General features: G+C 43.8%; 2 protein-coding genes across 2 annotated transcripts in view; one reads left to right on the top strand and one right to left on the bottom strand.

Moving 5' to 3' along the window:
- Positions 1-17,998, bottom strand: part of XRRA1 (X-ray radiation resistance associated 1) — a 51,713-nt gene that overhangs the window by 26,732 nt on the left and 6,983 nt on the right. Inside the window, exons 4-8 of the mRNA XM_081061880.1 lie at positions 13,866-14,050; positions 10,639-10,710; positions 9,308-9,380; positions 6,419-6,516; positions 1,591-1,724 (exon numbers count right to left, since the gene is read on the bottom strand). Of these exons, the coding sequence (XP_080918006.1) occupies positions 1,591-1,724; positions 6,419-6,516; positions 9,308-9,380; positions 10,639-10,710; positions 13,866-14,050 (562 nt within the window). The remainder of the gene's footprint in view (positions 1-1,590; positions 1,725-6,418; positions 6,517-9,307; positions 9,381-10,638; positions 10,711-13,865; positions 14,051-17,998) is intronic.
- The window catches only part of SPCS2 (signal peptidase complex subunit 2), a 67,642-nt gene that overhangs the window by 25,943 nt on the left and 23,701 nt on the right, over positions 1-17,998 (top strand). The gene's annotated exons all lie outside the window — the stretch shown is intronic.

Consider the following 17,998-nt stretch of genomic DNA (forward strand, 5'->3'; position numbering starts at 1 on the left):
ACTAGATTGAAGGACAATGACTTGGAGTTGATGGGCCCTGGAGAAACACACTGTTCCCCAATATTCCCCAATTAAATAATAATAATAATAATAATAATAATAATAATAATAATAATAGTCAACTCTTCCCTGAGTGTAGATTAAAAAATCCAGACAAAATATTTACATCAAAAACAATTTTCTTTAAGGTATCTGGAAACTAACCAGCTGTAAAAAAAATTGGGGAGGGGGGCAAGATTTGGAAGAAGAAACGCATAGGAGTTCATGCAATATTTGGGGCCACTTTTTCCCTAGGGTTGTGTGCTGATTCATTCAAGAAGTGGTGGAGAGGCTGAAAGCCTCACAGCCAAAACAAAGGGTCTAGGAGTTAATGAATGAAAATGAGAGCAGCTCCTCTTACAATTACGAGTATACTTCATGATTCACCTGCAGCATTTTTGCTTCTCATTCCTGCAACTTTGAGCACTTCTGAGTTAGAGGTCTTAGTTTCCTAAGAAACAATGCTTTTCCAGGGGACACAAGAATAGTTCCATCTAACTGGAAGTTGAGTTTGCTACTGGCCCCCTGGGTTCCTCATTCCATTGAACTAATAGGCAGGAAAAGAGGGGTTTCCTATGTTGGCTGGGTGATTGATAGTGATTGTCAAAAGTAGATATGATTACTGTTATACTTTGAGGACAAAAAGGAGAATGTATAGAATACAGGGAATTATGTGTTGGTCTTCTCAGAAGCGTCATGTCCATTAGTCAAAGTTAATGGAATTTCTACAAGATTAAAAGAGTTCGGGAGAGGGATGGTGGTGATGGTTGCACAACAATTTTAATGTACCTAATGCCATTGAACTGTACATTTATTCTGATAGAGAAAGGAGGAAGATCTCAGCTAGCCTTTGGAGTATGTACGGAATCTACATAAAAAGAGAATGTAATGGTCATGTAAGTGTGCTCTCTGGAGTCAGATCGACTTGGTTCAAATCCTGGCTCTGCCACTTATTACCTTTGTAACTCCGGGTGAGTTATTTAACCTGTCTGTGCCTCGATTTCCTTGTCTATAAAATTGGAATAATAATAGGACACCTACCTTGTAGGGTTGTTGTGAGGAGTCAATGAGTTAATATGTGTTAAGTGCTGAGAACAGTGTCTGGCACATAGTAAGCACCACATATGTGTTACTATTATTAAGATACCATAAACCTCTGGCCAGAAGGCATGGCCTCAGCATACGTGCAGAATGGGAATATGGAAAGCTTATTTAGAGCGTTCGTGAAAGGGAATAGTCTGGTGAGAACAATATCTACATTTAACCAAAAACCAATCACAGGCAGGGAAAGTGACTAGCCAGACACCTGTTTCTCTCCTAATAGCACAGAGGAGTGGGGGACACCTAGCTGAGGCCCCCCCCATCCTTCAGGGCCCTGCTCCCATGGTTGCCTTTTCTGGGAGCTTCAGTAGGTGGCATTCTCTCTACTTTGAGCACTCAGCCTATCTTTACAGAACTTCTGAGCTGCTATGGACTATTTCCTTGGACACTGTGCCCAGACAAAGGTTCACGAGGGAACACGTGGGGTGGAGTCTGGGATGTAGGACTTACTGCTCTGCGACAGCCAGGTTCGGTGGCAAGGAGGTGAGCCCGTTGCCTGTGAGGAGCAGGACACGGAGGTGTAGCAGAATCCCCAGATCACAGATGGCCTCCGCAGTCAGGCTGTTGAAGGAGAGGTCCAGGAACTACGGTGCAAAGATAAAAGATGGGGGAACAGAAACACGATGCGTGACAATGATGTTTTCACAGGAGGCAGAAGCTAGCTACGTTTTTTTTAACCTTCCAGGAGACCCCCAGAGGCTAAAACCCTCCTGACTCTCTGGGTTAACATTTAAGGTCTACTAGAGTCAGTTACCAACCTGTTTGCCAGCCTTAGCTCCCACTGCAAACCTTTGTTCATCCTTGGGTGCTGGCCAAGGTGACTCCTCCCCATTCCTTGCCTCACCCCGATCTTTGCTTGAGCTTTTCACTCAATCAGAAATGCCCTTTTTCCATGTTTCTCAATCCAAGCCCCAAAAGACCAGCTCAAAAGCTGCCTCCTTATAAAATCTTTCCTAATTCTCCAGCCAGATGGAATCTCTTCCTCCTCTGACTTTGAGATGCTTTATCTACACTGCTCTGGGGGTCTTTCTCAGAGTCGGCCTGGTATCTGCGGAAGCTGGATAGGTGTCTGAGGAATGGGAATATTGGTACATGGATGGGCCTAGCAGAGTCCTGCACACAGTGGTGGACTAGACCATAAACTCTCTGAGGGCAAGGGCCATGCCGCTCTATCTCTGGATCTTATAACCTAGATTAGGACCTGGCTAGTAGGTACACATAAAAAAAAAAAATCAGCTGGAATGAACTGGCTTATGAGGACAATGACCCAAACTGTCACCCCATCATCCACCACCTTCTAAACGACCACCTAGATTAATGAGATAGTTGACTGGGGTCAGGGGGCCAGTCAGGAAACTGAGTTTCTCTAAAAGACCAAGGCAATTGGGATAAATGATGTCAGCCCAGTCTTCGTTCTCTCTCTTCGGAGCCTTTCTAGACATTCACTTTAGCTCTTATGTACACGCCTGCTTCCCTTCCACCTACAACACCCTTTGAAGCCTGTTGGATGGGGCTGGTTTCAGCGCCTTACCAGCTGGTGCAGGAGCAAGGTCTGTGGTTGGCCACTTAAGTGTTACGTAGTCAGACTTTGTCGGGGTACAAGTATCCATACAACTGACTGCGGGGCATTGCAGGCCAGAGGACCAGGTTTGGTCTGACTCCACTGTAGTAATGAATCAATGGGCTCTGTAGACCTGGCTAATTGTGTGATCTTGGGCAAATTACCTAACCTGAGCTTCCTTATCTATAAAGTGGAAATAATAATGGGCTCTTATGAGGCACTGTGTAGGGAAAGCCTTTATCTTAAGCATGGCATCTGGTACCAGGAAATGTTTGATGTTGGCTGTCATCCTCATCGCCACCATCCCTGCATTCAGGGCCCCTATACTGAAGGCTGACTTTGAACCAGTCCTGCCTTCCAACAGTTCACAGCCTAGCCGGGCAGCTAGATACATGTATGTGTCTGTTAAGTAGCAATGCTGCTGGGAGCGATGTCTGAGCACAGACCAAATGGGGGCACAAGGAAGGAATGGTAAGCTCTACCAGGTCCAGGTGAACTTCACAGAGCTTGAGCTGTCCTCAGAGACTGGTTGGTATTTTGTTAGGAGCAAAAAGGCATCCAGTGTAGCACGTGGCATGGATAGAAGCCAGGAGGCAGGAGGCAACCTTTCTGGTTCCAAGAACTGCAAATGACCTGGATATGACTACCTAGAGTCCATGTCATAAGAGAGAGGGTGATAAGACTGGACAGGCCATGACAGGTGCCAAGCACCTAATGAGTGCCAGGTTCATGACGCCAGCAGCAAATTCCAAGTTTTGAGATTTCACACAAAGGGGTCATCCCACTTGGCAGGGGCAAAGAGAAGCCTTCAAGGAGGAAGACCTGGAAAGCTAGCTTGGATAAGCACAAGGAAGGAAGGTGGGAAAATTCTCTCCCTCATACCCACATGTGGGCAGTCAACAGACAATGGATTTTACCTCCTTAACATCTCTCATACTTGTTCCTCCAACCAATTTTTCATATAGCGGCCATAGAGGTTTTTCTAAAATACAGTTCTGACCCAATTACTCCTCAGTTCCAAACCCTATTAGCCAGAGGATAAGGTTCAAATTCCTTAGCAAGGCTTCAAGGCTCTCCACAGTCTCTCTTCTGTGACCTCTCCTGGCTCATCTATCAAGACACTCTACTGTGTCTCACTCTCTGTTCAAACCATACTGAGCTGTTTCACCCATGTTCTAGCTCAGGGGTTGGCAAACTAAGGCCTGTGAGCCAAATCCAACCTGCTGCCTATTTGGTTTGGCCTGTGAGCTAAGAATGATTTTCACATTTTTAAATGGCTGAAAAAAATCAACAGAAGAATAACATTATGTGAAAATTATGTGACGTTTTACTGGAACATAGCCCTGCTCATTTGTTTATGTATCGTCTGTGGCTGCTTTCCTTCTACAACAGCAGAGTTGACTAGGTATGACCATATGGACCACAAAGCCTAAAATATTTTCCGTCTGGCCACCTGCAGAAAAAGTTTGCCGCCCCTTGTTCTAGCTGCTTTGGCTATTTAATGTTAGGTACAAATTTGCTTTCCATAGAATTAAGGCCAGCTCAAAGAAATGAATAGCCTTAGAATCGCAGATCACAGAATTTCACAGAGGGCCCAGAATTGACAGAAGGGGGAACTTAAGTGCCAGAAAGGGTGAGTTATTTGGCCAAGAAGGTATGCCACAGTAGTGGCAGCATCAAGGTTAGAAAGGAGGTCTCCAGACTCTCAGGGCAGGGCTCCAGCGGACCCTTTTTCAGACCTGGTTGCAGGGAATCAAATCATGGCAAAGTTAAGTTCTTCTAAATTGACTCCTGAAGAATTCTACTCTGGCAGCCTTTCTGGCAAACAAGGGCAGAAGATTCCAAACCTGGCTACTGTACCTGCTGAGTCACATCACATTTTATCACACATCAAAGTAGTCATTACCATGAGCTGCAAGTTCAGGACATTTGACAGATTTATTATTTTTCTTAGAGAGAGCTCTTGCAAATCACAGAGAGGTGAAAACACATGATTGGCCAAGATATTTGCTCTTCTCATTTAACTTCTGCATTGTGACTTTGGTCTGCTTTATAAATTCCCTTGGGTAAGGCTGGGTTTGCTGGATGAATAATCTTCATCAGAAGCTATCAAACGATGAAGTAGGGCCTCCAAGAAGTCAATCATGAGGAACCAGTAGATCCAAGCTAGTCAGCTGTGGGAGCTGAGCCTATAGTCATGTCTCCTCCCCATGGCCCACTGGCACTTGAAATCCGGGTTTGAAATGGTAGGGGTGAGGAAGTCAAGATGCCTGGCACGCACGACACACAGGAGCTCAATAACTACTTTTTAAAAAGTAAAATAACGAATAAATGGAATTTCATCAGACGCTCCCAGACCTTGTGGTCAGGGTAGTGGCTCCCTGTATCTCTAGAGCATCTGGAACCTGTTTCCCACTATCTAGACTAACATCTGGTACAAAATGTTTCTAACATAGCACAAAATTGCATCAGTTGTTGTAAATTGACTCTTTCGGTTTTACTGGACTTTCAGGAGCTATGCTTTCTGCACAAGTATGAGGACGACTCCTGTTTCAAATCACAGAAATCCCTGTTATCCTCAATATAACTTGAAACCACGGAGAGCAGGTACCATCACATTCAGTATAGCATGCTTTTAAGAATGCAAAAATATATACTCCGTTTTCAGGAAGATTGCCATCCCAAGCAGTTAAAACTTTTTAAACCTTTGGCATGTAAAAGACATCAACTTTCTCTCTGGCAATACCAAGTTAAGTGAGTCTTTTGTGAAGAATGGCTGACCACTGATGTTTGCAGATTAAATAATTTAAGTGACCACCTCCTTGGGGTCAACCTCAAGGTTCATGACAGGCAGATATTTTGCTGAGGTTTGAATAGGAAGCACTTCTACTATAAGGCCAACATGTGGGGAAGAGTCGGTCAATCAGTGAGTGAGCCTGGCCCCATGCCCAGCCCCACATCTTGCTCCAGCTCTGTTCTCTACTCTCCAAGCATATAGACTCTCAGGTAGTTACAAAAGCTGTTTTTGAAAAGTAGTACTAAAGTTTTCATGGAAGTGGAAGAGGTGAATAACTCGAAGTATGAGAACATACATAGAAAATCCATGACTCTGGGAAATTTAACTTAGGAGAAAGCCGAGAATGCAAACAGATTTTTCTGTATTTTTGAAGCGGGGGTTTGGAGAACAGCTGTGTAGGCTGCAGAACTCATAGGGGCCCTATTTTATTTCACACTCATCTCTGGGCCTCTGGACTAGGCCTGTAGCCTGCCTTATCCAAGCCCACTGGAACCAATAGGGCCCAGTTAGACCAGGATGGAATCAGTCCATAATTCTCTAGTTCAGCTGGTCCAATCTACTGTGCCTAGCACTTAACCTCCATGGCTCTTGAACCCCCACTGGACTCAGATCACCCCTTAAATTCTCCTTCCTATTGTACTCTGTTGAAATTCACTTTTCTTCACAGACTTCTTTGGCATTTTTTCCCCACAACCATGCACTAGGGCCATGGGTGTAATATATTCTCATCTATTTGCCACCCCTGCCACCACCACCAAAACCACCCTACCCCAGAGGACTGCCCTGAAGCAAGGGTCTGGCCCTGTGGTAAAGGGCCAGACAGCCCCTTCCCAATAGTTGTAAGCAGAAGAGAGAGATCCCGACACCCATTTCTAACAGGAAAACAGGTGGGCACCAAAAACTCCCTACCTCCAACTTACTTCCAAGAACTTAAAGTCTCCGTATTTCACATAGACTGTTTTGATGCCGTTAAATGCAAGCTCCAGTTCCTTTAAGGCTGGAAATGTGTGAAATGCCTCTATAGGGGGGAGGAGAAAGAGAGAACCTGTAGCTTGTGAAAGACTTAAAAGATATTAACAGTGGTCATTTACTAGGCTCCCGAGTGGGTTAGGCAAGGCACTGTGTAAGGTGCTTTATATACATAGCCTCTAACCCTCTAACAACTCTAAAAGATAAGGATTACGACTTCCATTCTATTGCTGAGGGTTCCAGGCTTAGCTAGACTAAGTGATTTGCTAGAACTGGAATTGATGGTAAGTGGAAGGGCCGAGAACTGAACCTACATCTAACTCCAAAGCCCATTTAAAAATGTATAATAAAATATAATAAAAATAGTAATTTTTTATTATAAAAGTAAAACATGCCACAAAAAGTAAAAAAAAAAATAACACTGAAAAATAATCGTTCCATTTAATCTCATCACCCAGAGATAACTACTGAAAGTTCCCTATATACTCCAGACTTTTTCTTACGTGTATACTGAAACACACATGTGCTTCTTTTTATAAAAATGGAATCATACCATTCACATTGTACTGTAACCTGCTTTTTTTCCCTTAACACCATCTCAAAACATATTGTGCTGGACAATGTCTGACTTATGTTCTATAGTATAGATATACTCTAGTTTATTTAACCATTCCCCTATTAATAGTTTTTAGGCTCTCTGGATAAAAGGTAAAAGCACTTTCCCGCTTTTGCATGATAACTGGACATTGGGTTAACTGCCTAGCCCGTTCCTCTGGTAACCTGAAACCCACGGTATGGTAACTGTGTTACTAGGCAATATTGTTGTGGTGAAAATGACCTCAGATCGGTAAATCACAACAGGCCTCGGAGAAACTATACATGAGCAAGAAACATGTGGAGGAGGCACCATAACGCTGGGCTTCCCTGTGTGTGATGGCTCCTGTAGTTGGACATGTGCTGTGCAGGAACTCCAGGGGCTACGTCTATGGAGTGTTACAATGGCTATTTGCTCCTGTGGGGAAGGAGGTTTCTAAGGCAGCGTGGCTGCTGCATTCACCCGGTGAGAGTCTCGTTGTCTTGGACCCAAGCTGGGGGCCACAGAGAAGGGCTCACGGGTGGCTGCATGGACTGCTACATGAAAAGCTATGAGGACTTTACGGAAGAGGAAGCGCAGATGCCGTGGGGCTGGCACACTGTGTGGAATTACTGACAAACTTCTAAGCGAACCTGGTGTCAAGCCTCTGATGGGCTTGTACATCAGCCTGGTCGGGAGAGACTAATAAAAAGACTGCTTGGTAGACCTTTTAGGACGTTTCCAATGAATATCCTTGTACAGGTGTGTTTCTGTAGAATGCATTCCTAGAAGTGGAGCAACTAGAGGAAAGGCAATGACTATTTTAAGAGACACTGTCAAATTGCCTTCCGGAGATGTTGCACTAATTTATTACACTTCTGCCAGCTGAATACGAGAGTATCCATTTCCCTACCGACGCCAGCTGCCATCGGTCCTCATTTTTGCCCATATGTGATAGGTAGGAAATAGTATCTGAATGCTGTTTGAATGATTAGCGAGGTTGAGCATCTTTTCATATGCCTGTTGGCTTTTGTGTTGCAAGTCCATATTCCTGACAGACTGCACTGTTTCCTCAAGGTCAGGGACTTCGTCACATGCTTCTTTCAAAACACCCCTCACACTCAGTGGATTCAAACCGAACTCATTCTGTTCCTCCCCGAACCTGCCTCTCCCCTAGTGCTCTCTGTCTCAGTGAATAACCTTGGTTTCGCCCTCTCTCCTCATGCCCATTAGTCACAAAGTCCTGTTATTCCTATCTTCTCCTAAGTCTCTCTCTCTGTATTCCCTTTACCCCTATTGCCACGGCCCTGGCTCAGGCCTCACCCCTTCTCCCTGGAAAAAGAAAACCGTCTCCCAGATTTCCTGGCCTCTGTTTTCTCCTATGATTAACCCTCATCGCAGCCGCCGCTGAGCCTCTCTATTTAAAAGCCTTCCGAGGCTCTCTTTGCCTGCGAGATTGAGCCCATGTCACTTAGGGCCCTTGATAAGCTCGTCCCTGCCAACCTTTCTAGTCCCCATTCTCTCCTGCCTGTATCCCTTTGCAAACATACCAAGCCTCTTCAGGGACCGTGACCGGGCACTGCCTCCCACATCTGCTCTGTCAACCTGAAATGCCTCCTTTGCCTTCTAATGCCTGCGTCTCTCCTATTCAGTTTTTAGGTCTCAGCTTAGGTTCTCTTCTCTTAAGTTTCTCCTGACACTCTGGACTGAGTTGATGTCCCACTTATATGCTTGTGTAGCATTTTCTGATGTCTTCTATCACTGACTGCACTTACTGTGTTCTGCTGTAACCGTGTCTGAGCCCTTGACTCCCACCAAACTGTGACTCACTAGAATAGGAACCGGACACATTCATTTCTATAAGCCAAGCATTCATACAGTCCTGACACCCAGCAGGGGTCGCTGTGGATTTGCTGAATAAAAAAGAAGGCTTTATGCTCCAATGGGAGCTCTTAGCGCTTAAAAACGTTCTATGTCTCTCACCTCAGCCTACCAGACATCCTGCCTTGGGGAGGAAAAAAGACGAAGGGAATTATCTTCATTTACAAACAGAGAAGCAACATCTCACAGAGAAATGTTCTAAGTAGGTAGTGTCCACTCTGGGCTAAAATCCAGGTCTGTGTGTACTCCAGCAGCCAGCTTATTGCACTCCATAAAAGAGATACGTGGCCAGTCGTGGATGGGCTGACAGGCAAGTTCTAACACGCGTGACTGGCTGTGCTGGCCAAGAGGCAGAAGATAGTCTTCAGGAAGAAAAAAAGCTCACCTAGAGGCAACAGGTTTTCTGAGGCATTGATGTAAATCACGCAATGAAAATGCTTGAAGTCTTTTTCCTTAGCCTGTGGGAAGGCATTTCGAAAGAGTGTTCAGAAAAGTATAGTGAATGATGCCCTGAAGACCCATGTAACCCTTATCCAGCTTTAATAAGTCTGAATATTTTTTCTGTCTTTGCTTCAAATTTCTTTAAAGAAACAGAACATTTCAGAGTTGACCCCCCCACCCTCAACATGTCCCTCCCCAATTGCATTCTTTTCCCTTTCTCCTACAGATAACAGCGATCCTGAATTGGTGATTATCATTCCCACACCTGTTTTATACTTGTATTACATATATATGTATCCATAAACCATATATACAGAGGGTGCCAAAATAATTTATACACATTTTAAGGAAGGGGAAAACTGTATTAAAATCGTAATACTCAATATATACCAATAAAAAAAGATGAATACAAGTCACATTTGACTTCTGCAATTATTATAAGAGGTGCTCAAAGTGGTTACCATTAGCATAATTTTAAATACAGTTTTTTCCTTTCTTAAAATGTGTATACGTTTTTTTTGGCACTCTCTATAGTATTATTTACATGTTTTAAAATTATACATTAAATGTAATCATACATACAGAATAGATATCATTCTGCAACCTGCCTTTCTCACTCAACACTATTTTTTGAGATTTCCTTGGGTCGATACACATAGCTCTTTTGAGATTTATTTATGTCAATACTTTTAGCTCTAGTTCATTCATTTTCATTGTCGGATCGTTATGTAAGCAATCTCTCTTCATATCCATGGAAGGCCTACAAATCAGAAATATATGTCATAATATCCTATATATACATTAGCTGATGGTAGGTCACAAATTTGGCTCTGAGCTACCTGTTATGTTAGCCAATGCAAAGAGATAAACACGCCTCATGGCGTGAGTCACAGAGTAAGTTAAGAACAAACCAGCCTCTTGGGAGAACCATGACCACTCCTGGCAATGAAACCTGACAGAAATTTCTCCTGTAGGCTTTTTGATGGGAACTGTCACATCATAAATCATACCCCAACAAAATTCTACGGCAAATTCAAACCCATCTCCATAAGGCTATTTCCTTTCATGTACCTCACATGGGACAATGGTAAAACCAAATGTAGAGCAAAAGATTGTGTCTAAATGTCGTTTCTACCCAATGGGTCCTTGTCTGACCCTCCCACTCCCTTGTGACCAGCTTCCCATTCCCAAGGGAATGTGGAAGTCCAATGGACAAACAGCCAGGAGCCACCTGAAGTCTGGCTCGCCCATCACATCTCTGCCGGCTGGCCTCACCTTGGAGAGCTTCAGCCCGCTCACGTTAATGCTGCACAGGTCCGACGGCTTCTTCACGCAGTGGTGCTTCAGCTGGAACACAGAGCAGATGGTCAACTCTCAAGGCGCCAGCAAAGTTTATATCATTGGCCAAGACAGCAAATGACTGCCTGTGGAAGAAGGCGTCCTGCCTGGTCCAGTGGAAAGAGCATGGGCTTTGGAGTTACCGAGCTGCCCTCTCAGTTCCCCATCTGTGAGATGGGGACAGTCCCATTGACTTTATGGGGTTCTTAGGAGGATTCCTTATTCTCTGTTTCTTTTATGGCCCCACTTCCTCTATCTGCCTCTTAAAAAAATCTGTATTTCTGGGGCTTTACTAATCTACATTTGCCATCATTTGTTTATTCGTTCATTCATCCATTCATTCACCCACCCATTCATTCACCAAATATTTACTAAGCACTACTTTATGTGGGTCATGTATTATGCTAAATATATCAACAAAATTCTAATTTTAACTAAGCCCCTTGACATAAGTATGATTATCTCCCTTTTTAAATGAGGAAAATGAGGCTGAGAGAGATCATGTGCCTTGCCTGGGTCCTACAGCCAGTAAGTGACAATTCTCTGATTTGAATCCAAATTTGTCATCACTAAACTCTGTGCTCTTTTTACATGTTTGTTACCCCTCATAATTAAAAAGTTGGAAGAAAATCTTAGCTTTGGAGCTTCTGTTTCTGTTTAATCAAATCTCATTCTTTTTTTCCCGTTTATTATTTATTTATGGTATCTATTATGTTTAGACATGGACCTAGGCATTGGAAAGATAATGAAGAAAAGGCAGAAATAGTCCCTGCCTTCATAGAACTTACAACTGCATGAAAGCCAAGTAGCAAGCAAGTATTTATAATATGATAAATATTTTAAAGGAAAAATTCAAGACGCTATGGAAGACAATAACTCCAGTCTAGAAGTGAGAAAATATTTGAGGAAGTAGTATCTCAGCTGAGACCTAAGAGCTAAGTAGGAGTTGGTTCCATGAAAGTGGGTGGCAGGAGTTATGAAAGCTTTCAAGGCAGGGAAAAGGAAGGTGCTTTAGAGAGGATGAAACACAAAATACAGCTAGGGAGACAGTCATTAGAGCCTCTGGGTCCATGTTGCCTCCGTAAAGGAGTGTGGATTTTATACTACAGTCAATAGAAAACTTTCAGAGGTTTATTGGCAGGGGGCCAACAGCAATTTTATAAAAGCGGCTACATCTGATACACATAGGAAGGATGAGAAGACGGGTGGAAGTGGGGAGACCATATACAAGACATCGTCAATTACCTTCCCTAGAGCCCCTTCTCTACTTCTTTCTTGTTAAAGAACCCCAATGTTACCTACATTTCTCTGAGTAGATATGTCCTTAAGTCCTAGATCCAAGCGATAAGTCTTGACTTGTTTATTCCAGTCATGGAGGTCACATTCCCCTACCCGTTGGGACATGTGATCTACGTCTGGCCAATGAAACACTGGTTGCTGGGGGTAAGAAGCTAGTTCTGGGAAGCTTTTTCTTACTTTTAAAAATAGACACAAGACAATGACAATCCCTTTTCCACCTTTGGATATTATCCGTTATATGTGATCACTAGAGTTGCTGTAGCTGTCTTGGAATCATGACGGTCATGAACCCAAGATGACAAGTTAACATGCTAAGGATATAAGAGCAGAAGGATGAAGGAACCTGGGCCTTGGAAGACGTTATACCAGTAAATTAACCTACCTCGGAATAACGATACCTCTGTCTTCTTTTTTATGTGGAATAAAAGCATCCTAGTTGGTTTAAAGTAGTTAGGAAGTTACTGAAGTAGTCCAATAAAAGATTATGGCAGCTCAGATTAGGGTGGTGGTAGTAGAGATGAGGAGAAGAATACACAGTTGACAATTATTTAATAAAAGTGCCAGAGCTTGGTAATGGTGGGAGTAGGGGTGGTGAGGGAGAGGCCAGGATAATCCTGGGTTATCGGCTTGGTGACTGGGTAGAAAATAGTGCCATTATAGACAGTATAGAAAAAACTAGAAAAGAGGTATGTTTTGGGATTTGGAGTAAGGGGATTGGTGCAGTAGGTCAATATGAGGTGCCAATGAAAGGGGAACTGTCTAAAAGGTGGGTAGGTATCCCATTATTCTGAAAAACTCTTGTTGCTTCTGCTATCCAAAGTGGCAACACGGCTAACAAGCCATCTCAGTGAATGTAGAATGTATATGTTGCTGGAAACAAAGGGGAAAAGAAGACCGCGATGGAGAGTGTTTCTGCTCTTTTCAGTACTATTGTTTCAGTCCTTCTCACGCCCCAGTGAGACGTGGACATAATCCTGAAAGGAGTTCCACAAGACGGCAAAAAGCTTACACCTCACCACTTGAGATGACACCAGCTGTCTCCTCAAAGCTCTCCTTTCACATCTGATCTGTGCAGAAATCCATCTCTTGGGAACCATAACTGAGCCTGGGAACAAAGCAGGCTGCCCGAGAGTTCTTCATAGGGAGCTATGATAACTGGACTGCACCTTAGTATTGGCTTACAAAATGTGTCTTTCTTTGCAGAGCCAATGAGACATTGCACAGAGAAGATGTGAATTACCTGTGTAGTGTCCGACACAGCCACTCCAGTCCTCTGGGGAAAGCCTGCCCCAGGCACTGGGTAACATATCTGGTCAGCTCCCCAGGCCTTCAGCCAGACACTGCACCCACAGGACAAAGGTTGTGGAGTGTGGGAGCTCCCCAACCCCACCCCCCAGAGAGGTCTCCCCAGCGCAGCACAGGAATCTCTACACTATACTAGGTGCTGGAATGGGATTTTCAGTGTACTGTTCCCCGACTTACTCCTTTGCCTCCCCAACTCAGTTAAGGATTTTTACCTGATATAATGTTAAGGCACAGGCTTTCGAGTCAGTAGGCTAGAGTTCTAATTACTATCCATGGGACCTTGGCCAAAGCAAATTAACCCTTGGGGTCTCAGTTTTCCCATGCACACAATGGCAACAACACAATAGGGATAATACCTATCTCACAAGGTGTATGTAAAGAAAGCCTGATGCGTAAGGAAAGCTTTGGGTCCCTTCATCATCTTGGCTGTACTCAATTCACCAAGATCACTCTAATAGTTTGGGGTGGGTTGGGGGCAGCTGTACCAGAGTGGAGCAGCCAGGACAGCCACCAGCCATCAGCGAATGCTGCCAGCCATTCCAGGATGCATTTCCTCTCACCAGAAAAGCCCGGTCCAGCATGTGTCCAGGAGTGTCCACTTGGTTTTCCAACCGAGACCCTTTCTTCCCTCTGACCTCAAAAGAAATCTTCTTCTGGCTTTCCTGACCTTTTGCTGGTACCTCAACCATACCCTTGGGCTTCTTCTTGAGGTTACTTTTCCAAGCCACTAACCAGTGTCCTCGGCCTGTAGAGAAGATCAGAACAGTGAGCAAAACTTGTTCAAAGCCACTAGTGCTTTAATACTAGTATTATCTGTAATACTAAAACTAAAACTAGCTCTTCATTACCTAATATGCACCAGACACTGCTGCTGCTGGCAGCGGGGGTGGGGAGGGGGCAGAGGAGAGGAGGTGTCTATATACATATCTCAATTAACCAGCCCCCAAATCCAGTTAGGACATGTTACTGCCCCCATTTCACAGACGAAAAGGCTAAGACTCAAAGAGGTGGAATGACTTGCCTAATTCCTTCCTCTACATTTTTGCCTCTAAACTCTAATTGTTCTTCAAGAGTCCAGATCAAGTATTTTCTGTACTGCGAAGCTTTTACTACCTCCCCTCAACGGAGCTGGTCATTCTTTCCTGTGCCAGCTGGTTACTCCCCCATTTGTCATCTCTCGGGTCAAGTTCAATGTGTGACATCAGCTCAAGGGGCTCCATCTTCCCAAACCTTACCTTGGATCCCATCATTAGAGGGGAAAGATTGCACCAGGAGCTCAGGATAAGAAAATGATAGGACAGTTGTCATTTAAAAAAAACCAATAATATCAGTTCACTGTAGAAAGAAACTAGAAAATATATATATAAGTAGAAAGAAGAACACGAGGTTAACTACCGTGATTCCCCCAAAATAAGACCGGGTCTTATATTAATTTTTGCTCCAAAAGATGCATTAGGGCTTATGTTTGGGCGACGTCATCCTGAAAAACCATGCTAGGGCTTCTTTTCCAATTAGGTCTTATTTTTGGGGAAACACGGTAGTAAACTCACCTAACAAAAATCATGATAACATTCTAGAATCTGTTCTCTCCATCGGCAGTTTTTCACTGCAAGGTATTCATTGCAATCTGTAATTATTTTATTCGTTCACTTGTTTGTCTTTCTTGCCCTCTAGAGTGGGAGCTCCACAGTGCATAGACTTTGATTCATTCATGTCAATATTCCCAAGGCCTGCACAGAGCTTACCATACTGTGAGTGCTGCTGCATGAATGGCTGAAGGAACCCTGAGCCACAGCTCCCGCCCACAATCATCCATTCAGACCCTTCCTGAGCATCTCCTTTGTGCTGGGAGCTGAGGCTATGGAGATGAGACAGATGCAGGCCCTGAGTCCAAGGGGCTCAGTAATGTAAGGAGTGCTGGGGAAGCCCAGAGAGCGGAAGCCGAGGGCATGAGCTAGATCTACGAAGTTGAAAGTTGACTGGGTGGAAATGGAAAACCCAGGAAGCCTGGGCAGAGGGAAGAGCCCAGGTACGCAGAGGTCTGAAAGACTGGGACCACGCAGGCGAAGAGCACAGAGCTGTTGAAACCAGCTTGGTGCCTCTCACCACTGGCTCCCCGCGAGCACAGCCCACTACCCCTGCCGGGAGCTTTGCCCTGGCTCACCTGACCACTGCTATCCACTCTGCTTCTAGGATGCAGCTCCTGCCCTATGTCTGATGTGAGCGAGTTCCCGTTCCTCCTCGGGGCCTGACAGTCCAGGCACTGCATTTCCCCAGGCTGCCCCCATCTGGGGCATGGTCCTTTGTCCTCTCCCAATAGCCCTGACTCTAGGAGACTGCAGTCAGAGTTGGTGCCACAGCCCCCAACACAGGCAGGAAGGAAGGCGTAGAGCGTGTCAGGAGATGAGCATGAGGGAAGAGAGACGAGTCTGGGAGGTCAGCAGAGTCAGGTCCGAAAAGGCCGGGAGGACCAGAAGAAGGAGCTTGGGTTTTCATGGGGTAGGCTTTTAGCAGGAAGAGTATCTACGGGAAGGTTCCGCCCCCACTCCATGATTTTTCATGCTGAGGTAATTTTAGACTTCCAGAAAAGTTGCAGAAACAGTACAGAGTTCTTACACACCTTTCATCCAGTTCCCCTAAGATCTTAACATCTTGTATAATCATAATACAATGATTGAAACCAAGAAATTAACACTGGTATAATATTAGTAACTAATCTACAACCTTCTTTGAATTTTGCGTTTTCTCACTAATGTCCTCTTCCTGTTCTGAGATCCAATCCAGGATCTCCTATTTCATTTTGTTGTCATGTCTCTTTAGTCTCCTCCAATCTGTGACAGTTTTTCAGTCTTTCTTTTTTCTTTCTTGTGTGATCTTGACACTTTTGAAAAGTATCAATTCTTTTGTAAAATGTCCCTTAATTTAAATTTGTTTGACGCTTTCCCATAATTAGATTTGGCAAAGCGACCACAGAAGTGATGCTGTGCCTTGTCCACACATCATATCAGAGGTACACAATGTTAGTGTATCTTATTACTGGTGAAGCTCCATCTCTCTAGGAAGATGGTGTCGGGCTAGTTTCTGTACTGAGAAGTTACTATTTTTCCCTTTGTAATTAATAAAGATAACTTGAGACTATGCAAATATCCTGTTTCTCATCACACTTTGACCCATTAATTCTAGCATCTGTGATGGGTAATTTCATGTGTCAACTTGGCTCGGCTATGGTACGAATAAGTAGTTATGCGATCAGTTACTAATCTAGGTGTTGCTATAAAGGTATTTTGTAGATGTGGCCAACACCTAGCATCAGCTGATTTTAAGAAAAGGAGACCATCCTTGATAACGTGCGTGGGCCTCACCCAATCAGCTGAAAGACCTTAAAAGCAGAGTTGAGGTTTCCCCGAGGAAAAAGAATTTTGCTGTAAGACTGCAGCCTCAGCTCTTCCCTGCGTTTTTAGCCTGCCTGGCCTATAGATCTCAGACTTGCTAGCCCCCATCATTTTATAAGTCAATTCCTTGAAATATCTAATATATAAGGGTGCTAAAAAATGTATGCACATTTTAAGAAAAGGAAAACGGAATTAAAATTATAATACTCAATATATACCGATAACAAAAGATGAATACAAGTCCCGTTTGACTTCTGTAATTATAAGAGGTGCTAAAAGTGGTTCCCATCAGCATAATTTTAATATAGCTTTTTTCTTTCTTAATATGTGTATACTTTTTTTGGCACCCTCTGTATATGTGTGTGGATGTATGTATGTGTATAAATGTGTGTGTGTATGTATATATATATATACACATGTATATGTATATATATACTTGTATGTATATGGAAACAGAATTAGTAAGATATATACATATATATGTATGTATGTGCACACACACGCACCGGAGGTCTGACAATTAAGGTCGTGAACTTGTTGCAACGATGTTGCTAACCTTTTTGATATCAGAGGGATTATTCATTATGAATTTGTACCAACTGGACAAACAGTTAACCAAGTTTACTATGTGGAAGTGCTGAAAAGGCTGCGTGAAGAAGTTAGACGACCTGAACTTTTCGCCAACAATTCATGGCTCTTGTGTCACGACAATGCTCACACGGCACTGCCTGTGAGGGGGTTTTTAGCCAGTAAACAAGTCACTGTATTGGAACACCCTCCCTCCTCACCTGATCTGGCCCCAAGTGACTTCTTTCTTTACCCAAAGAAAAAGGAAATATTGAAAGGAAGACATTTTGATGACATTCAGGACATCAAGGGTAATACAACAACAGCTCCGAAGGTCATTCCAGAAAGAGTTCCAAAATTGCTTTGAACGGTGGACTAGGTGCTGGGGTCAGTGCATAGCTTCTCAAGGGGAATACTTCGAAGGTGACCATAGTGATATTCAGCAATGAGGTAGGTAGCACTTTTTCTAGGATGAGTTTCGAACTTAATTGTCAGAACTTTGTGTGTGGGGGGGTGGGGGGAGGGAGAGGGGGTGCCAAAAAATATATACAAGTGGACACTGGTCAACGTTGCTCAAGCAGTAGTTCTCTGTAATCAGAAGTGTCTGGACGCTGATGGTAACGACTATCAGCACCTCTTGTAATTGCAGAAGTCAAACGTGACTTGTATTCATCTTTTGTTATCGGTATATATTGAGTATTACAATGTGAATAGTTTTCTATTCTTAACATGTG

The sequence above is a fragment of the Rhinolophus hipposideros genome (assembly GCF_964194185.1).
Source record: "Rhinolophus hipposideros genome assembly, chromosome: 10".
Taxonomy (NCBI): domain Eukaryota; kingdom Metazoa; phylum Chordata; class Mammalia; order Chiroptera; family Rhinolophidae; genus Rhinolophus; species Rhinolophus hipposideros.